This window comes from Astatotilapia calliptera, chromosome 20 (assembly GCF_964374335.1).
Source record: "Astatotilapia calliptera chromosome 20, fAstCal68.1, whole genome shotgun sequence".
NCBI classification, from domain to species: Eukaryota; Metazoa; Chordata; class Actinopteri; order Cichliformes; family Cichlidae; genus Astatotilapia; species Astatotilapia calliptera.
The window spans coordinates 19,870,802-19,896,463 of record NC_137441.1 but is presented as its reverse complement, the minus strand read 5'-3'; the positions used below and the strand labels follow the sequence as shown (position 1 = coordinate 19,896,463).

Genomic DNA, 25,662 nt, shown 5'->3' with positions numbered 1-25,662 from the left:
CATTTGCTGGATGTGTGTTATTGACGGGCAGTGTTAGTGTCAAAGAGGAAACAGACGCAAAGAGAAACAGATGCAGAGAGGAAAGAAAGGGAATTCAGATCAATAATGGGAGAGGGGTCACCGACTCTCTGATACACACACAGTCCCACTAATCATGTCTTTAGGGCCTGGAAAAGAAATATGATCTTATGTTGCCACTCGAGTTTTTAAACAAAGTGATAACTGTCACTCATACTTATGCACAGAGATTTATTTGTGCTCATATTTGAGGTGTAACCTACAAATTGTTTTTCTCATTCATTTTTTCCCCATTCTGTTGTTTTATTGTAAGCAAGCACACAAATTAGTTCACACGTATAGCAGTTAGTGAAGACACTGCCATTCAGGTTAGAAGCTTAGTACAGTGCTGCAGTTTCTCTAATGGTCACTTGAGCCTGGCTTGAAAAGTGGCCCATAGAGTGCCATATTAAAATATAATCTAACACAACTAGCACGTATGCAGTCTGGAACAAAAAATGTTTTGTTCTACATGGATGGTTTTCCCTACAGAACACCTATACAGTGGCTCCATTTTCTTTTTTTTAGCACTCATCCATATGGATACTATCTACAGTTGGGGCGTGGCTGAGCCAACACTGTCTGCTATCCTTCTCCTCCACTAATTCTAGTCAGTAAACTGAACATCTCTACACTAAAGTGATCATCCACATTCACATTCAGTGATATTTGGTGTACACAGCAATACAACGGGCAACACAGTGAAGGCAGTTTATTATGTATTCAACACTAAGTGAATGCTTAACCCTTAAATTAACTTGAAAAAAACATTTAAGTAAGGATTGACAGACCTTGTCTGTCATCCATCAGTGGAAAGTAGAATTTGAATTGTTCTTGTTCAAGGTGCTCTTGGGTCCAAGACTCTAGACGCTTTCTTCTTATAAGCTAAAGTCCCTAACCAAGTATTATATGCATCAATTTGTTTTTTTAGAAGGAACATGACTAAGCCATGATGACAATAAAAGCATTTATTGCATTTATTGCTAAAAAAAAAAAAAAAAAAAAAAAAAGGCCTTTGGAATTCTTTCATTTTAAGACCATGTGAGTTTAAAATGTGAACAGCAAGTGAAAGCACCAATCACAATACATAAAAGACAGGGAAATACATACAGTCCTGTTAAAAAAAAGCAATTGCCACCTACCTGACTTTTTCTTTGGGGTTTTTTTGGTCCAAAAGTGCTTGACAGACAGTTAGCCAGCTAGCTAGCTAGCTGAGAGGTGATACAGGCGGCAGGAGAACAAAAGATTTTTTTCCGTGCTTAACTGCAAGCAATAAGAGATCTCAAAAGGAAATACATTTTGCCATCTAAAGACTCTCAAAAACAGATGACAAACAAAGTTATCAACTTCTATTAATCTGGAAAATGTTGCAAAGTCATTTCTAAGGCAAATCACAGCGGGGGCTATTATACACAATTGGAGAAAACTCATTTATGATTTAACAATGGGAAAGAGACTTAGGGGGAGAGCCAAGGTGAAAATCAGCACTGACCAAAAACAGCACAAAGGCTTTTATACAAAGGCCAAAAAACTGAGATTAAAGATTAAAATTGTAAGTGTAACAAATATACAAAAAATAAGAAATCAGGAAGGGGGAAATACTTCTTCACAGCACTGTAAATGACATTTGTCAGGGAATCCTACTGTGTATCACAAAAGATTAATTATTTTAGGCATACACTACCTCCATGATAACATGCATGATTGCACAGTATATCTTTATGATCACAGTCAAGTATGTGACGACAGATAACGGCCTTAAGCCTTGATGCATACAGATGCAAACACACACATCAAAGTGGATAAATGTAAGTCAACACATCTTGTACAGACCAAGATGTAAACTAAAGAAAGCCCCATGCAAAAGAATGAATACTAACTTTTTACAACCAAAAAGGATTTCCTAGATTTGACAACATGATCTAAGCTGGTTTATTATACTTGCCGAGGGCTCTATTTATATATACAATGCCTGTGCTCTAAGCCTTTTCAATATATGTGATAATGGGATTCATTGCTTCCCTTCCTTTGCCCCTTTTTATTCTCCTTTCCCTCTGCCCGTCAGGAACGTCCATCCGAAAAGGAAGGTGCTGCATTTAAATTATGCTGGCAGTTTACTGTAAGGGTCCACTGGGGAAATCGAAGAAGAGACAGAGAGGGTGGGTTGGTGGGGGAGGGGTGGTGGTGTAGAACAGAGTTATGGGAAATAGGGTGTAAGCAAAGTATGCCTACAGATGGGGGAGGATACTGACGGAGATGTTGGGAAGAGGTTGAGTGGGCGGGCGAGGGAAGTGGCAAATGGGAAGTGGATGCAGAGGAGTGAGTGAGTGATAACAGAGGAAGTCACTGAGGGCAAAAGACGAAGGAAAGGAATAAAATTTGAATGACATGGTGACTGAGAGAGAGGGACAGAGGAGGTTAGAGAGAGGTTGTCCAGTCAGAGGGTGTGGAGGTGATGGTGTGATCCCTCCCATCCTCTCTCCTTGATCTGTGTTGTTCAAAACAGAGCATATATTTGTGGACACACTCCTGCACCTTCTCCCTCGTGTGGTTTCTGTTGACCATGTAAACCACTGTCTACTCTTCCTTTCTACTTCTGCTGATGGATAACAAACAAGCTCAGCCAATCCCAAAATGGTCTTTGTCATCCGTGCAGTAGAGGACTGGTGCGTTTTTGCTATTTACATGCAAATAGAGCCACCCCACCCAAAGAAACACCCCACCACCATGTCAATCCTGCATGTATACGAACACACACACGCACCTTACATCAACCTCTCTTACCTCTAATCCAGTCTGTCGTGTCCTGTGTTTATTTTATTTTAGGGGTGTATTTATAATATGTGTGAGCATCTGCTTACATATAACGGCTGTTGGAAAGTTTCTAAATACCTGCATTTTTTCACATTTTACTGTGATAAATATTTTTATTTTAAAGCCGATTATATTTTGATCAATTATTTTTTTTAAATTTTCAAAACTTTAGATTTTTAAAAACTGATAAAGCTTTTCAGACTACTTCTCACAGAGGTTTTTCAAAATTCTACAAAAGACCTGCTGGGCCTAACATGCCTGTATAATTTATTATATTTATTTTCACATCAGGTCTCTCTTTATTTAAAAAAGAGAGGCTTTGTGCAAAGGGGACCAGAACACGGGCATGCTCAATTTATATAGACCCCAGGGATAATTATGATGCATTCAATTCAACTCAGAGGTTGGAAATAGACCTCCTCCTCAGAAAAGTATGATGGGACAGCTGCTAAAGTCAGAATGCCAACTGTGAAACTCACATAACTTAAGAAATTACATCATTCAGTAAACATTAAGTTTATTGAGTTATTAAATGACACTAGCTTTATTAGTAAGTGGTAGAGATTTTATTAATATATGATAAACATTAGTAGATAATATAGCTTATATCATTTAAATATATAGTCTGTTTTATTCAATATACAGGATATATTTATAAATGATTTCTTTTTTCCTTTTTTCAGATTTGTCACAATTAACCCTGTTCAACGTTTTCTCCATTTGTGGATAATGCCTCTCACCGTGGTTCATTGGAGTCCCAAAGCTTTAGAAAGGCTTCGTAACCCTTTCCAGACTGATAGATGTCACTGACATTGTTCTCAGCTGTTGCGTTTCTTCAGATCGTGGCATGATGTGTAGCCTTTGGAGATCTCTTACCCTACTTCACTTTATCAAGCAATTAGATTACTGTTTTACAAAAAAGCTGAAAAAATAGTAACACACATTATTTTTTGATTAAGATGCCAAATTACAGTTATTAACTTGTGTTCCTGAACAGAAAGATTCGTTTTAATGGTTGAATCTTATGCTTATTTTCTGACTTCTTACAGAAATCCAGTGTGCCAGCTGACGTCTGAGCATAAAAATGTAAATTCAGTGTGTTATTTTCCTCATAAATAATAATAGTTATTGACATATTTCTAAAATATTTGTATTTTCTTCTTTTTATGACTGGTGTTCTAATTATTACACACATTTACACAAGTATTTGTATTTCTTTAATTCCCACCTCTGTGGATGAGTAAATGACACAAACTTTCTTAATAAATAGCTGGTTTTTATAGAAAAATACATTAAAAGTAGTAATAAGTAGTGGTGACTATAGTAACTACTATTATTGCCATAACATCTTTATTAAATAGCTCTGTAATGCTTTTAAATGATAGATAAACAGAAAATGTTAACCTGAAGTGGAACTAATATATTCTCCATCTCTATCTTTTAGGTAAGCCAGTGAAAGTAGGAAGGCAGAAAACTACATTTGTGAAAATCCTGAATGAGTCACACGCAGGTATCAATTTCTCCTTTAACAGTCCAATCTGGGCCTCATGAAAGTACACTCTCAAAGACTAGAAGCAGCAGTTAAAGGTGTGTGCTGTGGAACTGTGTGTAAAGCTATGGCGTCCTTCCCTTAATATACTTGGCACTAAAGTTAACCTTTCTAGTTTCTGTATACTGACAGTGATGGAAAACTCCAGTGGACACAAATTTCTATTTTGAAGTGTATTTCCAAAATTGCTCCGGATACATTAACTATGTTTTTGTTTCTATGTAGATCATCGCTCATCAGAACCTGTCATTTTTGATAAACACATTTTGGTCCAATATTTGAACAACGACACAATTTCTATGTGACTGCAGTGCAGACTTTCAACTTTAAGTCAAAGGGTTTAACAAAAGTATTGCATTAACTGTTTAGGCCATTTTTATACACGGTCCCCTACAATCTAAGGCTCAAAAGTAATTGGACAACTGACTGACATGCAGTTTAAACTATGCACATAAAACTAGTGTTTGATAGCTTTTCACAGGAACTCTCATGTATTATTAAGCTGAAAAGCCACCCCAAAAAACTACCAGAGAGAAGTGTAATGGCAATCTGGTATACCAGTTTACAAACTCTATTGTAATCTGCAAGGATTTCCATCAGAACAATTTACCCAAGAACCTGGGTGCAGACAAAGCCGCTCACTAAGCCTCAATATCTATACAGAACTATTAGAACAAGTCATTAGAGACAATGACAGTGACATATAGGTACTTCTCTTCAAGCACTTTTTCTGTGGTTATTCTAACATTCACACACATTCACATAATGAGTGTGCTGCCTAAACTTCTCTGTTACCCATTTATATTTTTAATCAACACTTAATAAATTTGATGAACTGTTTTCAAAATTCACGTGGCACAGGAAACAACCAAGAATTAGAATAGAACTGAAAAAACATTGGATATCGTATTACCAATATTACTCTCTCAAAAGGATTTTAGGGTCAAAACATGGACTAGCTCATAATAATGGCAGTCTTATGTCATTTGACTAACTGAGCAATTCACACTCCAAACACACACTCCTTCAAGAATCTTCAACTGAGGACTTTCTTAATCAAACATAAAGAATGAAGAAAGGTTTGGCACCCACAGCAAATGGGAAACCTTTAATAAAATTATATAAATTATAGAAGTTATAGGTCACCTCATCATATAATTTGGAGTATGGACTGGAACAATGCATTTCAGATGAAAAACAAAAATGGGAGGACAAACTGCGCTTAGATTAGGTGGAAAGAAAGATGTACGAGAGTACCCCTGCTAAACACCTCCAATACATGGAGGGAATTCAGATGAAAGAGAATTAGTATTTTCTAGTTTTTATTTTTAGACTGGTAATAGTGAAAAAAAATTAGTGCAACACAATTAAGTGAGTGTTGGAGACAACATGGGCCACACATGAATGACAATACTAGCATATTATGGTCATGTCCTAAACTAACAATATTTTGGGAGGCAATCTTGAAGACACCCAAAGATGTATTCCACCAAAATTTCATAGAGGACCTGAATGTGGTGCTTTGGGGTTTAATACCAGAGGGCACTGATGGAACAGCTAAACAATATCTTCAAGACATCCTGCTAACTGCAGCAATCAGCTGTATAACACTTAAGTGGTTCAAACCTAACCCCTCACCAACATATAACAACTGGGTCAAGAAAGTACAGGAGACATATCAGATGGAACAATTCTCCCTGAGAATTCAAAAACATATATTTATCAAATACTGGAGGTCAGCGATGGTAAACCTGACTTAGCATACTGATTATCAGAAATAAATTGATCCAAAACAACAAACAATCAACACATTACTTCTACATTCACAGTTTTCTTGTCTTGCAACTATTTTTTTCTTTTTCTTTTTATATTATTATATTTGAATTTTTCTATTTAGTTACATAACCTACCTCCCTAAGGTATATATTTACCATAGTGGCTCTTTAGTGCAGTGGTTTTATTATATTTGTGCAATAAGCAAAGGGTCCTTGGTACAGTTATTGTAAGGAGCCACAAATCAATGGTGATTGCATCAGGTAGAGTATGTGGAGAAAAGAAATAAGCAAAATCAAACATGTGCAGCTAACAGCTGTGGCATCCCTATGTGAATAAGGAAAAAGTAGGTTTTTGTTATTACAAACTATAATATGGCAATTTACTCTCAAAGCAGAGCACTAATTACACTTAAATGTCTATTACAAGTAAACCTATTTGCTTTTTTAAATTTCGTTTTGTTTTGCTTTTTCTTGACTTGCTCCCAGACCAGTGAACCAGGGTTACAGCTGAAACTGTATCAGAAGAAAACATCTGAGCAGCACATTGATTTAATAAAGCACAACATAGTTTAATTATATTCAGATCCTCCTTTGTCTTAATGCTAAAGCAATAACACTGATAAGTATGATAACTTTGAGCAGCTTTTCTTCCTGGCTGTAAACAAACTACACTGATACAGTGAGAGTGGTTAAAGCACTCATGCTACATTCACATGTCTTTAACATTTGGCTTACTTACACTCATGGTTAGATTAGGAAACCCTGTAGTAACTGCCAGCGTTTGGAAAATATATCCTGGATATGCTGATCTTGCTTTGTAATACAGGCATCAAGTTTCAAGACTACAAACTATTAGTCTTGAGACTGTTGTAGTACTTTCATTAGTCCACTATTTTGTTACCACATTTGCAACAGACAGGGAAATAAAATTTATTTAAAAGAATGTCATTCACTGTGTCAGATTAAGTGTTTTAAATGTTCGTCCTCAGTGAGTTCCTCTACTTTCATTTTCTCTTGGAAGTTAGTTGTATCCGTCTTTTCATCTACACACAAAAAAAGGTCAATCTACAGATTATTCTTAAAGAACTCAAATACAACGAGCATTTGCAGAGTTTCTCTTCACTCTCCTGCTTCCTTGCCTTTTTCTCCTCCTTCCTTCAAACTATAACAGGAGCACAAACAGACCATTATGCCAGACAGGCAGACATGATTTCTCTCTATCTGTCTCCCCTTCTCTCTTACTTGTACAAAGACGCAGCACACAGCCCCGCCGCTTCCTCTCCTCGTGAATGAAATAGGAAGTGCAGAGGAGACTGAAGTGTAAAGAGTCCTCTGTCTCCTCCGTCTCTCTCAGACAGGAGTGACACCACAGCCGACAACAACAACAAGGACAGTGACAAGCGACGCTGCCGAATTATTCATGAGGGCTGAAGAACGCAACCGCAAAGGAGCTCAGTGTCTACAAAACTCACTCACTCAGCAGCCTGTGTGTTTTCAAAGCCGTCCCGTTCATGAGTTACAGCCCCAAACTTACACCCTCCAAGAAGACATTTCCCTCTCAATGGCGCCCACCTGGTCTGAGAAAGGAAAGCGCCAAACTAAGGCTTCAAGTATCAAAGTGCCTATTCTCCAACTTGGTTGAAAAGTTTGCAGTTTGTCACAAGTGGTGCTCTGTTGCAAAACAAGACAACTTTGTGTGACACCTGAGCTCATACAAAGCGTCTGTTAAAACGGCGTGCTCCAGTGGGAGATACGCTTCACATCCATAATGAGGAAATAAACAAACTTTGTCCCAAGTCACTTTTCACTTTGGAAAAGTTTCAAAACAATACTTTCCCCAGAAAAAAAGAAAACAGCATTTCATAAATCCATCCCTATGTTTCTATGAAAAAGAAGGCATTATCTCTCATCTTTAAAGGACAACTTTGAATGCCTTATCGTAAAAATGTATTTAAATGTGTTGTTATTACTCTCATTATGCTGCGCTGGTTATTTGTTTATGGAAAAAGGTTTTTGTGTTTCGCTGACTGGGCCTTAAAAAGCTATGGTCCTCAGTGGAGTCAGCCTCTTTATTGTTGCCGTGTAAGGAAAATAGGTTTGTTTTGTGCTTTTTATTTCAAGGCAAGATAAACTTAAGAATCCATGGACTGTAAAACATAAAGGTTAGACTAATTTTTATTAAAGTTTTTAACGAAATCACATTGCTAAATAGGTTAGAGAGTGTGTAGGGACACACTCTCTAACCTATTTAGCAATCTTGAAAAGATAAACTACTTAACTCAAGGCTTATCTCTCTCTCGCTCTCGCTCTCTACAGACACACACACACACACACACACACACACACACACACACACATATGTGTATATATATATGTGTATATATACAGTGGGGCAAAAAAGTATTTAGTCAGCCACCGATTGTGCAAGTTCCCCCACTTAAAATGATGACAGAGGTCAGTAATTTGCACCAGAGGTACACTTCAACTGTGAGAGACAGAATGTGAAAAAAAAAAATCCATGAATCCACATGGTAGGATTTGTAAATAATTTATTTGTAAATTAGGGTGGAAAATAAGTATTTGGTCACCTCAAACAAGGAAAATCTCTGGCTCTCACAGACCTGTAACGTCTTCTGTAAGAAGCTTTTCTGTCCCCCACTCGTTACCTGTATGAATGGCACCTGTTTGAACTCATCATCTGTATAAAAGACACCTGTCCACAGCCTCAAACAGTCACACTCCAAACTCCGCCATGGCCAAGACCAAAGAGCTTTCGAAGGACACCAGGAAAAGTATTGTAGACCTGCACCAGACTGGGAAGATTGAATCTACAATAGGCAAGCAGCTTGGTGTGAAAAAATCAACTGTGGGAGCAATCATCAGAAAATGGAAGACATACAAGACCACTGATAATCTCCCTCGATCTGGGGCTCCACGCAAGATCTCATCCCGTGGGGTCAAAATGATCATGAGAACGGTGAGCAAAGATCCCAGAACCACATGGGGGGACTTGGTGAATGACCTGCAGAGAGCTGGGACCAAAGTAACAAAGGTCACCATCAGTAACACACTACAACGGCAGGGAACCAAATCCCGCAGTGCCAGACGTGTTCCGCTGCTGAAGCCAGTGCATGTCCAGGCCCGTCTGAAGTTTGCCAGAGAGCACATGGATGATACAGCAGAGGATTGGGAGAATGTCATGTGGTCAGATGAAACCAAAGTAGAACTTTTTGGTATAAACTCAACTCGTCGTGTTTGGAGGAAGAAGAATACTGAGTTGCATCCCAAGAACACCATACCTACTGTGAAGCATGGGGGTGGAAACATCATGCTATGGGGCTGTTTTTCTGCCAAGGGGACAGGACGACTGATCCGTGTTAAGGACAGAATGAATGGGGCCATGTATCGTGAGATTTTGAGCCAAAACCTCCTTCCATCAGTGAGAACTTTGAAGATGAAACGAGGCTGGGTCTTCCAACATGACAATGATCCAAAACACACCGCCCGGGCAACAAAGGAGTGGCTCCGTAAGAAGCATTTGAAAGTCCTGGAGTGGCCTAGCCAGTCTCCAGACCTCAACCCCATAGAAAATCTGTGGCGGGAGTTGAAAGTCAGTGTTGCTCGGCGACAGCCCCAAAGCATCACTGCTCTCGAGAAGATCTGCATGGAGGAATGGGCCAAAATACCAACTACTGTGTGTGCAAACCTGGTAAAGACCTATAGTAAACGTTTGACCTCTGTTATTGCCAACAAAGGTTATGTTACAAAGTATTGAGTTGTATTTTTGTTATTGACCAAATACTTATTTTCCACCCTGATTTACGAATAAATTCTTTACAAATCCTACCATGTGGATTCATGGATTTTTTTTTCACATTCTGTCTCTCACAGTTGAAGTGTACCTCTGGTGCAAATTACTGACCTCTGTCATCATTTTAGGTGGGGGAACTTGCACAATCGGTGGCTGACTAAATAGTTTTTTGCCCCACTGTATATACACATATATGGTGAGATAGTCCTCAATGAATAGAAATTAATTAAGGCAAACAGCTAAACTCAAAAGTCCTGGAAGTGGGGGACAGTACCTCTGGATCGGCACACTGGAGTGGTAGCACTCTTTTGCAAGAAGTCGGACCAGAGGGTGTGCTCCGATATCTGAGGGATCACACTTCTCAACATCCCCAGGAAGATCTACACCAGGGTGCTGCAGAGGAGAGTCCATCCATTAGTTGACCTCCCAATTCAGGAGGAGCAATATTGTTCCCATCCTGGTCGTGAAACACTGGACCACCTCTCAAGGTTGCGAGAGAGAGCACTGTAGTGTGCCCAACCAGTCTACATGTGGTTGTTTACCTTGAAGAAGGCATTCAACCATGTCCCTTGGAGCATCCTGTGGGTCAGACCTTCCCAAAGTGTGGGGCCCGCCCCCTAGAGGGGGCGCAGAGCCATTGGGGGGGGGGGGGGGGGCTGTGTGAAAAGGGAAAAAAAACAAACAAGGCTTGGACACTGCTAGCACGGGGCAAACGCAAAGCAGGAGATGAGGCATGGCTGAATATGTTTCCAAACCAACTTCATTTTAAGCCAAAGACTAGAAAATATGGAGAAGCATATCTTCCCTTTGGCTTCACCTGCACAAGTGCCAAGGTAGGTCTCCCCTGCAGAATTGGTTTTCCCTTTGTCGGGAGCAGGGGTTGTGCTCTTCAAATCATGGACAGACAGTATCCCACATTCTTGATTTTTAGTTCACAAACACTTGTTGTAATGACTAACTACTCCTGACATTTTGGAGATGTTTGCTCTTTATACAGTAACGTTACAGTGGGATACAAATAATATCAGGCTGATCCTGCCACAGTTTGTTCCCTCTGTCTAAATCAGGACAAACAGTATCCCACAGTTGTTTATGTTTTTAAACCCATTTTGCACAGAGAGGCATTTTTTGAAAAATGTATTGATAGCAATGTTGAATATTATTACACAGGAAAAAAACAACTACATGTAAAATAATTACACCGTGACAAACATTTTTCATGTAAAACAAAGGGGGGCCCAGCAAAAAAAGTTTGGGAACCACTGCTGTGGGTGATGCTCTGAAAGTATGAGGTGACTGACCCATTGCAACGAGGGGTTTCAGTCTCTGTACAACCACAGCAAGAGCTTGGTTCACATTTCTCACCATAGGTCGGACTTATTCCTGGGTCACCTCTTTGCTTTTTACTTACACTGTGACCTCCAGCTTGTACTAGGGTGGCTTGCACCCTGTTGGGTGCCTGTTGTAGTGATGAGGGAAGCAATTTACCAGTTACAGTTTTTGCTCGTTGCTTGAACACTATAAACTCATGCTTAGACTAAAGTAACACAACTTGAAGCTTTTGTTACCATACCTCAAACACATGTACCCATACCTTAAACAAAAGTGCTGCTTTGCACTCTGGTTGCAATTATGCAACACACTTACTCCTTTATGCAACACACATGGTCCTGCATACTACACTCTATTTCATACATAAGACACTTCGTTCAAAAATGAAATTTCAGGGTGCCATTTGGAAAACACATGTATCCAAAATACAAAACACATCGGGTAATTGCAACCACTCAAATATACACCTGAAGGCACTTACTTGCAAAACTGAACACCAATTAGCCAACCACAAAAAGCCCTCAGTTTAGCCATTTCAAGAACTTTGCAAGCATGGATGGAGGGAGAGCAAGAGGAAGAGGAGGAGGAGGTCAAAGAGGCCATGCACGGACCCATATTTCTGATGATATAAGAGCAACTTTGGTGGACCATGTCATCAACCACGGCCTGACTATGAGGGAAGCTGGGCAGAGAGTCCACCCACATCTAAGCCGCTTCACAGTGGCATCTGTAATACGAACATTCCGACTAGAAAACAGGTATGTCTTCACCTCCATACCTTCTGCTCTACTCAGATGGTTTTATAGCACTGTTCTACAGTATATCACATTACCATATCAAGTGTACGGGGTGCTAATGCTCCTTTTGCAGCCAAAGTGGTAGTTTCTGTGAAACATACCATGATTACTTATATTGAAGTACAGTGTTGTACAGTGGATGATACAGTATATACAGTGAAGTACTGTAAGAAAAATAAGCAAACCGATGACAATATGTGGTTGTATTTCTCTAGAATGACTCGAAGACCTTCTGGGGGAGGACGCCAACGCCTGTTCACACAACGGCAGGAACTTGCTGTTGTGGACCTAGTGAGGGCAGACAATGCCATCCGTCTCCACCAGCTACGACGGAAAATACTTGCAGACAGGCGAGTGTTCAGCAACATAGACCATGTGAGCATCACCACCATCAGACGCATCTTGGGTAAACACAGCATCACCATGAAGCAGCTCTACAGAGTCCCATTCGAGAGGAACAGTGACAGGGTCAAAGGACTTCGAGCTGAATATGTACGGGTACGTGTAACTGTCCCTTACATTTACAATAGAGTATTGGTGAAGTCCAGTAGCAGCTGAATATGTACCATATCAGTACCACATGGATCTATTCTGAGAGCTACACAGGTACCTGTGTGATGGGGTGAGGGTGCTGTATGTGTAGCACTGTAGTACAGTGATATGTTCCCCTTTTTTTCAGAGAATCTTGGCCATGGATGGAGCTGCACAGCCTCATGAATACATTTTCATTGATGAAGCTGGATTCGACCTGAGCAATGCGGCGACATTCAGGTGACAGCATGGATGGTTTTGACATGGAAGAGGATATTTTCCCCAGTGCCTAGCGGGAGAAGACATTGCTTGCGATGTTGATGAGGTCCTGTGGCCAGACCCCAACAGACGGCGGGATCCATGAGCCCACGTATGCACAATTGTCATGATTTTTTGTTTACAGTATAGTGTTTTTTCTATTACTGTATTATGTTTTTTTTTTGCTTTGTTTTTTTTGCTTTATCTGAATTCATGGTACTGCAATGTACAATATTGAGTAGGTCTATTTGCTTTTTTGGTTGTTTGCAAATGTGTCTCCTGAAAATATGCCTTCTGAATGAACAATGGAAATCAAAGACTGCAGTGCTTTATATAAAGTAGACTAGTGTGTTCCTCCTGCTCTGTAAGTGTTTGCATATGATGCAAGTATGTGTCATTTTGTCAACAGAGTTACATTTTGACAAAGGAATGTTAGGTTTTGATAGCAGAGTTTAGGTTTTGAGAGTAGAGTTTCAATTTGGTGCAGATGTGAATGGTATATTTCCCAGTGTTGTGTCATGTTTACTTGTGTTTAGGGTTTTGGCACAATGAGCAAAGTTTTGCAAAATGTGTTCAGGCAACGGGCAAAAACTGTATTGTGTTGTTGTTGTTTTTTTTTTTGCTTTATCTGAATTCATGGTACTGCAATGTACAATATTGAGTAGGTCTATTTGCGTTTTTGGTTGTTTGAAAATGTGTGTCCTGTAAATGTGCCTTCTGAATAAACAATGGAAATCAAGGACTGCAGTGTTTTATATAAAGAAGACTAGTGTGTTCCCCCTGATCTGTCAGTGTTTGCATATGATGCAAGTATGTGTCATTTTGTCATTTTGAGTTACATTTTGACAAAGGAATGTCAGGTTTTGACAGCAGAGTTTAGGTTTTGGGAGTAGAGTTTCAATTTGGCACAGATGTGAATGGTATATTTCCCAGTGTTGTGTCATGTGTACTTGTGTGTACAGTTTTGGCACAGAGAGCGGAGTTTTGCAAAATGTGTTCAAGCAGTGGGCAAAAACTGTAATCTGTTTTTACCCTCGCTGACCACTAGGTAGTGACGGAAGGAAATTGGCCCGATTTGCTTTACCAACTTTCTTGCTAATAGATATTGCTCAAACTAACCAAGCAATATCATAAAAGGCAGCCTGAAGCAACATATACAGACAATAAGACAGCAGTGGTATCTCAGCTCTCTGAAGAGGGTGAAGGGCCAAAGACCTCCGGTAAGAACTGTTGAGAGTATACAAAGACTGACATCTAAACCATAAATTTCCAGCTCTATGCTGCCTCCTACTGTTGACAGTTTTATTTACTTCTCAGTGTCAATTTCACAAAGTGCTCCTTTAATGTTTTCCTGAACAGTGAAAATACTGGAAATAGTAATTTCTACTGGTTACTGGTGGATTACATTCAGTGGAATCAGAGGACTAGCAGACATAAGCATTTCAACTGTGGAAAAATCAGATGACATTTATTTTTATTTTCTGCCAGTAAACAGGCACTAGATGTTTATATTCATATGACTGTGGTCAGCAATATTCAGTCAGCCAAACGTCTTTATCTCTGGTCTCGTCGTCTCAATTGCGACCTCCCAGCATTGCTAAGTGCAGTACCCCCTAAACAGGATGAATGCTGTGGGGTTCATGGGCTGCATATCTCAGAGTCAAGACCCTCAATGCAGGGGGCATAACTCCCCTAAGATCCCTGGAGGCACCACAGGGTTGAATCTAATGAATGTGGGTCACAGGGAACTCCACCATGTGTGTGTGTGTCTGTGTGTGTCTGTGTGTGTCTGTGTCTGTGTGTGAGAGAGACAGTAAACTGTCAGACTGCCTTTGGGGTGATAATAAAGAAAGGACCTATTTCTCAAAGCAGGAGGTGGAGCATAAAGACATACCATGAACATGAACACACGACCACATGTTTATGAAACAGAGTCCCACACACGCACATGTGCAAAATGTATGAAGACAAATAGAAGAGCAAATCTGAATCCTGATTTAGACTATCTGAAAGGAAGGCGTTCCACTTCACAGATCAGGCATCAAATACAAAAGCACACTGAGGATCTACAGTGCATATTGTGTAACACTTTCACTATCCTGCTGAGCTGCTAGCACCATACTTCCACTGCATTTTCTACCATCCTGCCCTGCGGATTCCCGTGACTGAGCCATGAATACTGCATGGCTTTCCTGGAAGCACAGGGCCCTTGTGGAACTTGCAGGCAAAATACACGGGTTCCTCTGCAGGTCACTGTGCCACACTGTCTCCATTCTATATTTATGCAGAATGAACCTAACTGTGAGTGTTATGCATGTGGGGTGGCTTTTGTGTGGGTGGGCCAGGATGACAGAGACTGAGAGATGATAAAAAAGAGAGTATTTTTTATTTGTGTGCAGGTAATAGTGTACGTCGCCATGCCATGGGAGGAATATGGGTGTATGTGCTTATATTTATATAAACATGCATGGTCTGATAAGTGTGTCTATGGTTGTTTTTCTGTAATACTAGGACTTGAAGTGTGTGTGTGTGTGTGTGTGTGTGTGTGTGTGTGTGTGTGTGTGTGTGTGTGTGTGTGTGTGTGTGTGTGTGTGTGTGTGTGTGTGTGTGTGTGTATACCATGTTTAGATATCTTTGTGAGGACCAAAAATTGGAATGCTACTATACTTGTTGGAACCAACAGTCCCTTATGGGAACAAAATGCCCATCCCTACAAGTTTGAAAGCATTTTTGAGATTCGAAATTATGTTTTTTGTGTCAAGGTTACAATTAGATTATGGTTACGTTTAGGCAATCATTTTTGATAGTTAGGGTAAGCAGCAAAGAAAAGCATCATTTCAATTAAATGTCCTCACTAACATATGAAAACAAGTGTGTGTGTCTGTGCCGGAAGTGAAATAACACCTTTTTTTTAAAATCAGGAATATAATGTCACATGTTCGCCTGCATGGACTTGAGGGCTCAGACTCCATAGAGAATGTATTCAGTGTACCAGAAGAATCATGATGTATCACACTGGGCAGGGGTGGGGGAAGGGTGTGTGTGTGTGTCAGAGAAAGAGAGAGACAAAGATGACCAAACACTAGCTACAGACAATATGTGCACCACATTTCCCATTTCCGAGTTGTTACAGGGGGAAGTAGACGGGTGGGGGGGTGGCTGCAGCTCTTTTGGCGATAATAGCAGGGAATGCAGACAATGGTGAAGGTGATTCAATAAACAGCCCAGATGCTTCATTTTGAAACAGAAAACACACACATATTCATAAGCACACAGACACACAATATAGGTGCACAATGAGAACCCTCCTTTGCACAACTTGACATATGGCGCGCACAATTTCCCTCGCAATTTCAGATCCAACTCCCACAGACGTCCTCACACGCAAATTGCCACACCTCCCCCCTACACACACACACACACACACACACACACACACACACACACACACCTCCCTCCCTCTCTTCTTCTTTCCTCATTGCCCCGTCTCTTCATCCTTCCCTCCCAATTCACTCTTCTTTCTGAAAGTCATCTGCTCGCTAAGCAGTAAGCAACATTGCGGCCCGCTCGCAGAAATGAGAGTATACAAATGATTTGTGGCACAGGCGTCCCACTGGCGCCAGCCTAGATGGCGGTGAGGAGGGGGGGGGTCCAGGGTGGGCTGGGTTGGGGGGGATAATGTCACTTTCACCTTGTGTTTTTCTAGCAGGCCCATGATGATAATTTTTCCCCATTTTCATCACAAATTTGTTTTGGGCAAGGGCTAGCGAGAGAAGAGAGAGTGAGCCAGAGTGCATGAGGGGGAGATGATGGAGCAAGTCCCCCTTATGCTTTGCTGAGTGGAAGCAGAGACAGACAGAGAAAGAAAGGGTGGAGGGGGGTAAGGATGGAGGAGGAGGGTATGTTTAAAGGGGGATGGAGAAAAGAGGAAAGAGAGAGGTTTGGGGGGGCGGGGGGGGGGGGGGCATCTGCACAGTGACCTTTTTCTGATCCAATCTCACTGATGAATCCTAATGAAGGATTTAATAAAATCACAGTTTACAATCTGTCTCTGCATCAAAGCATGCAATCCAATTCAAAACACAGGCCCATCTACATTTCCAATATTGTTGCAAACCCATCAACCCCACCGAGCCCTTTCCCGAAAACTAAACGAGCACATGTATGTGTGTGTGTGTGTGTGTGTGTGTGTGTGTGGTTGTGTGTGTGTGTGCGAGGGAGGGAGGGAGAAACAAAGTGAAGAAAAAAATTGGCCAGGCCAGAGAATGAGCGGCTGGCGCATTTGTTCCAGCTGTAGCCTAATGTCACAACTCGTCATATTCATTTGGTCTCTTAATGAGGCTAAAGTCAACAAGGTGCAGCATACATGAGTGGAATTGCTGCTGCTGCGGCTCACTGCTAAATGAACACAGAGAAACAGACGAGAGTGTAAAAGACACAGAGTGCATGATGGTAAGAGAGCAGAACACGAGAAATCATTTCAAACTTGATAACGCACAGGCCTCACACAAACGCACTCCTCATACACATCATCATCTGACATTTCCCTGAAATCAAAAGGGCACACCTGTTACGCTGACAGTGAGCTTTGAGTCTGCAGAGTAAACAGGACAGATTGATAGATCAATGCAACCGTTTGAATGTCTGTAAGGTGATGCAGTGAAGTGAAGAAGACAGTGCTGACAACCGTAAAGCAAATCATTTAAAAACACCAAACCTGTGGGACTCTGTAAACACTCTGCAACAGTGACATCTGCTGGTGAAGGCTGAAGCTAACAGTGTGTGTATGGCAAAACCATACCAAGAATTTAAAACAAGTCCAAAACAAAACACGAACAAATATTTACGTCAAACAATGCAATTGAATGTCAAGAAAAATAAAGGGTCACTCAAACAAATTGTGAAGTGTTGTTTGAAACTAACTGTATTCAAAACAGTGACCTTACCTGGAGCAAGGCCACTGTTTGAAAAAAGTCCTAGGGCCTGTTCTCCATACGTTCAGGACATTCTCAGTGAAATCTTGATGAGATCCCAGATCTGTCAGTTCTCAAAAGTCAAACTTACTCAGGGGCAGGTTTATTAAGTATAAAGAAGATGGACCTGCACAGCAGCATTTGACCATTCTGTGCAATTCTTGTGTGAGGAGCTGCTTGAAATGTGTGCGCTAACAATAAGAAAAGCATTTGAGGTGGACATGATATCACAACTGTCCCTTATTTTACCATCTTTGACTTTTAGAGAGGTGTTGGTTTAAATCATGAAGAAAAAAAATCATATACGTAGTCTAATTCAGTGTTTCCCAACCACTGATTCGCCTCACATAGGTGTGGAAGATTATCTGCTTCCAGCTGATTAGTAACAGGCAGAACAATTACATTCTCTTCTACGGAGGGCAGTACAACTACCTGCTCTAATTAAATTGATTGCCAACTGCCAGTAAAACAGAAGAAGATGAAGAAGAAATTACATAATAGTCATGCTGTGAGACCAGAGTAGATAAATATCTGATAAGAAAAGCAGTCAATCTGACCTAGGTCCTAGAGAAAAGGCCCTAGCATGAGCAATGGTCAGAAGAAAGCAAAAAAGGTATACTGGGGACAAAACGGAGCCAGAGGAGGAGAGGAGGAGAACAGTACGCATTAATCATGTTTAACTTGTTGGGTATTTGTTTGTTTTGTTTCTAATTCTGTGTTCATGCATAATCTAGGCTTGTTTTGGTTTAAAGAATTGTATTTTGAGCTTTTCCCTGTGGCCTGCTTTTGGGTCCTCTTCTTCCTGTGAATGCTTCCTGTGATTGACAGTTTTACCGTGTTTTACAGTGTCAGGCTATGTTACCTTAGAGTAACAAATTTTTGCTTAACAAATTTATTAGAACACCTGCCATAAAACAAGGGAATGGCAGAAAATGTAGAAATCTCTCAAAAACATGTTTAAAACTAAAAAATGACTGAATTCACATTTTTATACCCAAGTCTCTTCTTCTGCTATTGAGAGTCCAAAATTAATTAAGCATCTTACACTGAGCATTTCCTACTTTCCCTAGTCTGTGACTAAAAAAACGCAAACATTCGGGCTGATTTAATCCAGCTAGCATCTCTCATGGATTTGAAGAAGCAGCCATCAAAGTTATTATTTCCTGAGAGTGACATCTTTAAATCAAATCAAATCAAATCACTTTTATTGTCACATCACATGTGCAGGCACACTGGCACAGCACATGCGAGTGAAATTCTTGTGTGCGAGCCCCACAAGCAACAGAGATGTGCAAACACAACAACACAAACGAGCAAAATACAAGAATGGCCAACCTGAAACTAATAAATATATGTACAATATATAATAGTGTATGCATTTCTGGATGTGTATACTAAATATTTTCCTACGTGTGTGTGTGTGTGTGGTGTGTGTGTGTATGCACATTTTTACAAATTAAATAGTTTAAAAAAAAATTAAAAAAATAAATAAATAATAATAATAATAATAATAATAATAATAATAATAATAATAATAATAATAAAATATATAAAATATACAGAGTTGAATATGTGCATATTATTATGTTATAATAATATGTTATTAAAGAGTATTTGGCCAATCTCAGCTTCAAGTCCCTGAACAACATTGACAATCTGCAGTCTTAGGTTCCTGTATTACTACTAATCACTTTCTGTGTGAAACCCACTTTATAAAGCTTTGTCATTCTGATGACATTAAAATGCTACAGTGATGACTTGAGGACATCAAATTCCTGGGGAGGAATGTTAATCTACTTGACAAGAGGAACTGAAGTTATAGGGCAAAGTACAGGCTTCCATTTATGTAAGAAAAAAATCATCTAGAGTATTTCTAACTCAAGTAAAGTCATAGACAAGACATTACAAACCGGAGTGACCTCACAGTGTTAACATCCATCATTTATATACAGTCTATGGAAGAAACTGATTTGAGAAAACAGCCTTTAAAAAATGATTTGCCAATTCTTATTTGGAAAACACTATTGTATTTTCTTTTTAATAATACATATCAACATTACATTTTTCCATGTATCTGTTTTCTTAAACTATAAGATTATATGCAAAAAAGTTGTTTCAACTTTAACATAACAATTTGCAAACACATATATGTTATTTTAAATGTTTAGATAAAAGGCAAAACTGTCAGCTCTACCTTTTGAAACTACACCTGCGCCACGATTATTGAACTAGGCAAGGATGAAATGACCAGGCTTACAGTGATTCATGTTGTGATGTTGATCGCCCATCTCCAAATTGGTTTTCCATTTTTAAACCCTTCCCCAACACAAGCAGTGCAAGTGGAACTACAGAACAAACACCCTTGGAGGACATGTAAGCAGGGTGGTGGGAAACATAGAGGTTGTTTTATGGGGTGGGGGGGTTGAACAGCATCTCACTGCTCCAAAAAGAGCCTCTTGCTACATCTGCTCTGTGTTAATAAATAACATAACTCCATCTGCACAGTATCTACAAAAATGGGATCAAAGCCATGTTACTGATAGCAGGTTATAGATCAGCGGTATCTCTGAGGAATAGTAGCATTGATTGAATATGAAATCTAATGCATGACTGTTGCCTGCATCTGTACAGCTGTAATTTTTGTTCAATTACACTTTAGATTGCAGTTACTCTCTGTACCATTAACACCCATTAATGAGTCTGTGCCAGAATCCCACTCTGGGTGAACAATTCTGTGAGCATATATGGTTTAAACACAGGTCTTTAATGCTGGGGATGTGGTGCATATTTACTAATTCTGCATAAGTGTGTCTCTAGAAGGTTCCAGAGTTGATCAGAGTGTGGAGCGACAGCTGTGCTACAAATCAGTGTCCATTTACTGGTGACAAAGTCATTAAAGCCTGCTCATCTCATAAAACACAATGCACATGGTCAAATACCATTTGCTTCTTTCATGCTCATAACTCAGTCTACTGCACACATGCACACATGCACACACACACGGACAGATGCACATGCAAACACACAGTTTCTCACAAAACTAAACTGAGTGTGTCAATTGGACTGAGCACAGGGGGCAGTGTGTGTGTGTGTGTGTGTGTGTGTGTGTGTGTGTGTGTGTGTGTGTGTGTGTGTGTGTGTGTGTGTGTGTGTGTGTGTGTGTGTGTGTGTGTGTGTACGTTGTTTGTGCATCCATAATAAGCAGGGTGATAACAACCAGAGGCACAGCACAGCAGCACAGCACAGCAGCCATAAAGACTGTCACACTTTATCCAAGGGTTGTTTTATGATAAGTGCACACCACAACACATATCCCATAGTCTCCTTTTACTCTTTCAATTTAGCACAGCTGTACAAAATGTATGCAAATCAGCTGTATGGATAAAGCGTATTAGAAGTCTTGTTCTTTTTCTTTGCTGTCTTTACACAGTTAAATCTATGCCTAAGTATTATCAAGTATTTCTTGAATTAGTTAATGCAAAGGACAAAAAACTTTTGTCCTCCAGTATATTGACTTCATGGGTGCTGTAGGAAAGTGTGGGTCAGTCTTCCCCTTCACAGATTTACACACAAGGTTACAGGTGCTATCAGAGGATTAATGCACGATAGGCAGGCACTGAGGTGTAAAATGTCACTAACCTCAGTCTGATCTAGGGTCAGCTGCTAGACACCCAGAAGGTCGCTGCAACACCTGAACCTACACAGTGCAGCAGTTACAGTATGGACATACATTTGTAATTGTAGCAGTGTTAGCAAATATGTCACACAGAAATGAAAAAAATATCCAAATAAATAAAGTTTCAACAGACTTCTGAATCTACCCTTCCATCTGTTTTTTTAGATGCTTACAAGTGAGGGTAACAGAAAAACTAGAGCCTCTCCAAGGTCTCATAGGGTGATGGGTTGTATTTGATCATACCTGGAAATGTAGCCATTCATTCATGTGGAATATTTACCAGGGAATATCAGTATTAACTGAAGGTTGATTGTATTTGTTCGCGATAGGAATACACACATTTCAGTCCTATCATCCAAAATTAAAAAATTTCTGCATTCATCAGCCTCAATCTTTTCAACACACTCTCTTCACTTGTTAGTATATTTGTATTCTGTTTTTAATAAGACCAACCTGCTGTACAGGTGTGCTTGTGTTCCACCACAGTCTCTCTGCTCAGCCAAACAAGTGTCTGACCTCACTATAAGCCTTTTGCCTTTGCCAGCTCTCTTTACTAACCTCTTCTTTTGAATACTTTCCTGTAAGTCCTCATTCCACCACCACGTCTCCTTTTCTACTTTTGTCTTTCCAGAGAATCCGCCAAACAATTTCTTGGCAGTTTTTTGTCCTCACTCTTCTTGAAGTACATGCTCACCATAGTCATTTTCAAGCAAATTAACATTGGCTAAATGATTATTGTTGTGCATTTTTTGTGATGAATAATATGATAGTGAGTGTAGATTTTCCCAAAAAAGTCATCATCTGGCTGGGATTAAATGTTCATCTAAAACCTGATTGTGGCTATAAAATGAAGACTGGTGATGGCAGGTTTTCTTTGGGCCAATCACTGATTAAGTAGCCAGTGGAAAGGATGCTCTGGTATGACTGGAAGTTACAGTTAGGGTGGGCCAGGCAGCGTTTTGTTTTGAAGTAGTAAAACTGAAATCACCTTTTGATATATCAGTTGATCAATCTGAAAAGTACAATCTGACTTTTGTTATCTAAAGGGTTAAAGCTTCAGATAACAAAGAGCTGAAAGAAACTGGAAAGTTCCCAAATGGTTGTCCCTAAGAGCAAAAAGTGGGGAAAAAAATGTCATCAAAGATGCAGACTTTAGAACTGAGCGCTGAAAACAAGCCGGATGTTTGGTGTTCTTTTTAACCAAAGGACCTCATGGAAATGTGTTTAAAGTTGAAAGCTGAAATTTTCAAAAGTACTCAGCCATGAAAATAAAAGAGTAGTGTCCACTAAAGCAGGCATTGTGAAATATATAAGCATGCAAAAATCCTTTTTGCACTTTGGACTTTTAGTTCAAAATCAAGACAGACATAAAAGAGGCTCATCTCGTTATGTCTTTATTTGCACGTCATAAGCTTTTACTCCTAGCATACTTATAGGTCCAATTATTAATTCAATGCACACTTTTTAATTTGAACAATCCTTGGCCCTATTTATTATTTATGGATCATGGGATGTATCAGCATTTTTAGTGAGGGACTTGTTATAGTTTTTGCAGACTAAGCTCACCATACACAGCACTCATACAGACTTCCTCATCGTGAGCGAGCTATCTTACCTTTCTCAACGATTTCGCAATCCTTCATGGCCCAGTCACAGTCAGAGTGTGTAAGCACAGCTGTTGGTGACCTCTTGACCTTGAGATGAAGAATTCCAGTAGACATCACCATGTGCCTGAAGAGGAAACGCAAACATCTAATATGTTTGTATGCACATTTTCACAGTAGATTTCACTGTGAGCTTTGAAGCCAAAGCATGCTAAAAAGTTGGGGAGGTTTTCCCTTTCTTTTATTCACATCTGGCTAGTGCTTTTTACAGCAAAAAGTATACAATAGTAGATGATTACCATAGAACTATTTTGAGCAATGTTGACATAAGTAACAGGAAAGCAAAAAAAAAAAAAAACCCAAAAAAACTTACCTCCATTGAATAAGCTCCAACTCAAAAGTTCAAAACTGATTTCAGGACTTCTTGACCTCTTATATTGATCAATATCTTCTTGCTCAAACAGTTCAGAAAACTTTAAAAATAACTGTTTGCTGAACACTGCGCCATGGTGACAGGACAAAAGAAAGAAAAAAAGTTCCTCTTTTCTTAAGAATGCTGTCGGAGTGGTTTTGTTGCCACTTAAGCATTCAGGAAGAGAAGAAGTCACAATGCTGTCCTTTCAGGGGTTAGAGGGAGAACAAAAAAGGGGAGGGGGGGGGGGGGGGGACACAAGCCAAAATATGGCTGAGGGCTTAAACTCCACTGAGCATGTGTCATACATTTATTTTGAAATGTACCATTCAGGGAAATGCATGCCATTAAAGATGAACTATTTAGAACTAAAATATGTATTTACAGCAGACAAGTGGAAACATGCCTTCATCTAGATGTAATTCAATAAATAGGCATGGTTTCCTGACAGCAGGAAGATCAAAGTAACAGCAGAGAGTCACTGTGCCCCAGGCAACTCCAGCAGTCCCTCACACAGCTCCCTATTGTCCTGCCTTGTGACTACAAGTGCATCCCCTCTCAGCCTGCTCCTTTCATACCACTGTTTTCTTCAGTGAGATGGCCACACCAAGCAAAATCCAGTAGCCAAAAGTCACAAGACTGCCTCGAGAGAAAGTTCCAAACCATCTCTACAAAGAGTTATCTCCAGAAAATGTTTCAATGGAGTTTTCGCCACTCAATGACATGAAATCCACAGCACACACTTGTTCCCAGCAAATATTAACTCTCACCTGGATTTTGTCAGTTGAAGTCTGTTGAACGCTTAAAGAGGAGTGAACAGGTGGGTGAGTGCTGCAGTGATTTCCCTAAACAAACAGACACAGGAGAGCACCTGCAATTCAAATACAAGGCCAACATGTAAAACGAAACCAATTCGTGTCCCAAAACCTCCATTTGCCTGTATTTGAATGCAGCCAAAAGAGGCCAAGATGTGCTATATAAGACAAAATAAGACGAACTGAGTCAATTTGCTTTTCTTTTTTTTTCAGGAAAAGCATGGCTATGTCCCCACTGTGTGGTCGGCTATCTGGTGTTGACAACACCACAGAATAAGCAGCATAAAAGGATAATTCCCTTTTCTAACATTTACAGTAAATAGGTAGTAGTTGAACTGGTTTCATTTTGAGAAAAGCTCTTTAACTGGAGCGGAAGATGTCTGCCCTCATGTGGACAGAGACTGTAAATGCAGCAACTGGGGGGAAAAGAGAAGTATTACTTAGCATAAATTAAGGGTCAACATTCAGAGGAAGCATTTTGATTTGCATGACAGTTTGTGGCTTGAAGAGCTTGCAGTAGCTACAGTAAACTGCTTGCCTCTGATCAGCCTGATGTACGTCTCTTTAGCAAAGGGTAGTGGTTTTGTTTCCATTTCCACATTCTTTAACTTTATGTCACAAAGTCATCTCATCAAGAGGTTAGCCACTGACACAAAATTGCTGATCTTCCAGACACTAAACCAAGGCACAATGTACATTTCAATTCCTTTAATTTTAAATATGTTTATATTGTCTATCCTGTAAAATAGTCAGATATCTATTCATATTAATGTACAGAATTCACCTGCTTGCTGCTACTACTGCACATTCACCCAGTGCATATACTATATATATATATATATATATATATATATATATATATATATATATATATATATATATATAATGTTCTTCCTCTCCCCCCCCCCCCCCCCCAATTTTTGCACATGTCGAGGAGCGTGTCAGGCTACATTTCACTGTGTGTTATACTTGTATAACTATACATGTGACAAATAATAAAGAACCTTGAAGAACCTTGAAGAACCTTGGTTATTCTTTTGGTCACTCAAAGAACTTCCTTTGAGTGCTCAAATGAGGGATTTGTTCACGCACATTCATACAAGACTTCTATGCCCAAGTGCTTTATAACAGACGCACTCACGCTCCGATGGATAGTAAGGATAGATCTTTCATATGTTATGGCTTGTTTTGGTCAGCCACCTATTCCACATGGGCACATGAGCCTTGTAAGCCATCCGGGAGGGGCTCAGAGTAGAAT

At 39.9% G+C, this 25,662-nt stretch overlaps 1 protein-coding gene across 8 annotated transcripts in view; it reads right to left on the bottom strand.

Moving 5' to 3' along the window:
- Positions 1-23,781, bottom strand: part of myt1b (myelin transcription factor 1b) — a 146,545-nt gene extending 122,764 nt beyond the window's left edge. For 7 of the 8 annotated variants that reach the window (XM_080294576.1, XM_080294577.1, XM_080294570.1 and 4 more), the window contains exon 1: positions 23,189-23,445. In XM_080294576.1, coding sequence (XP_080150702.1) covers positions 23,189-23,300 — 112 coding nt within the window. In that variant the 5' untranslated portion in view covers positions 23,301-23,445. Of the gene's footprint in view, positions 1-23,188; positions 23,446-23,550 lie in introns of those variants that run through there. The other variant, XM_080294571.1, reaches the window with a different exon arrangement.
- Positions 23,782-25,662: the final 1,881 nt, after the last annotated feature.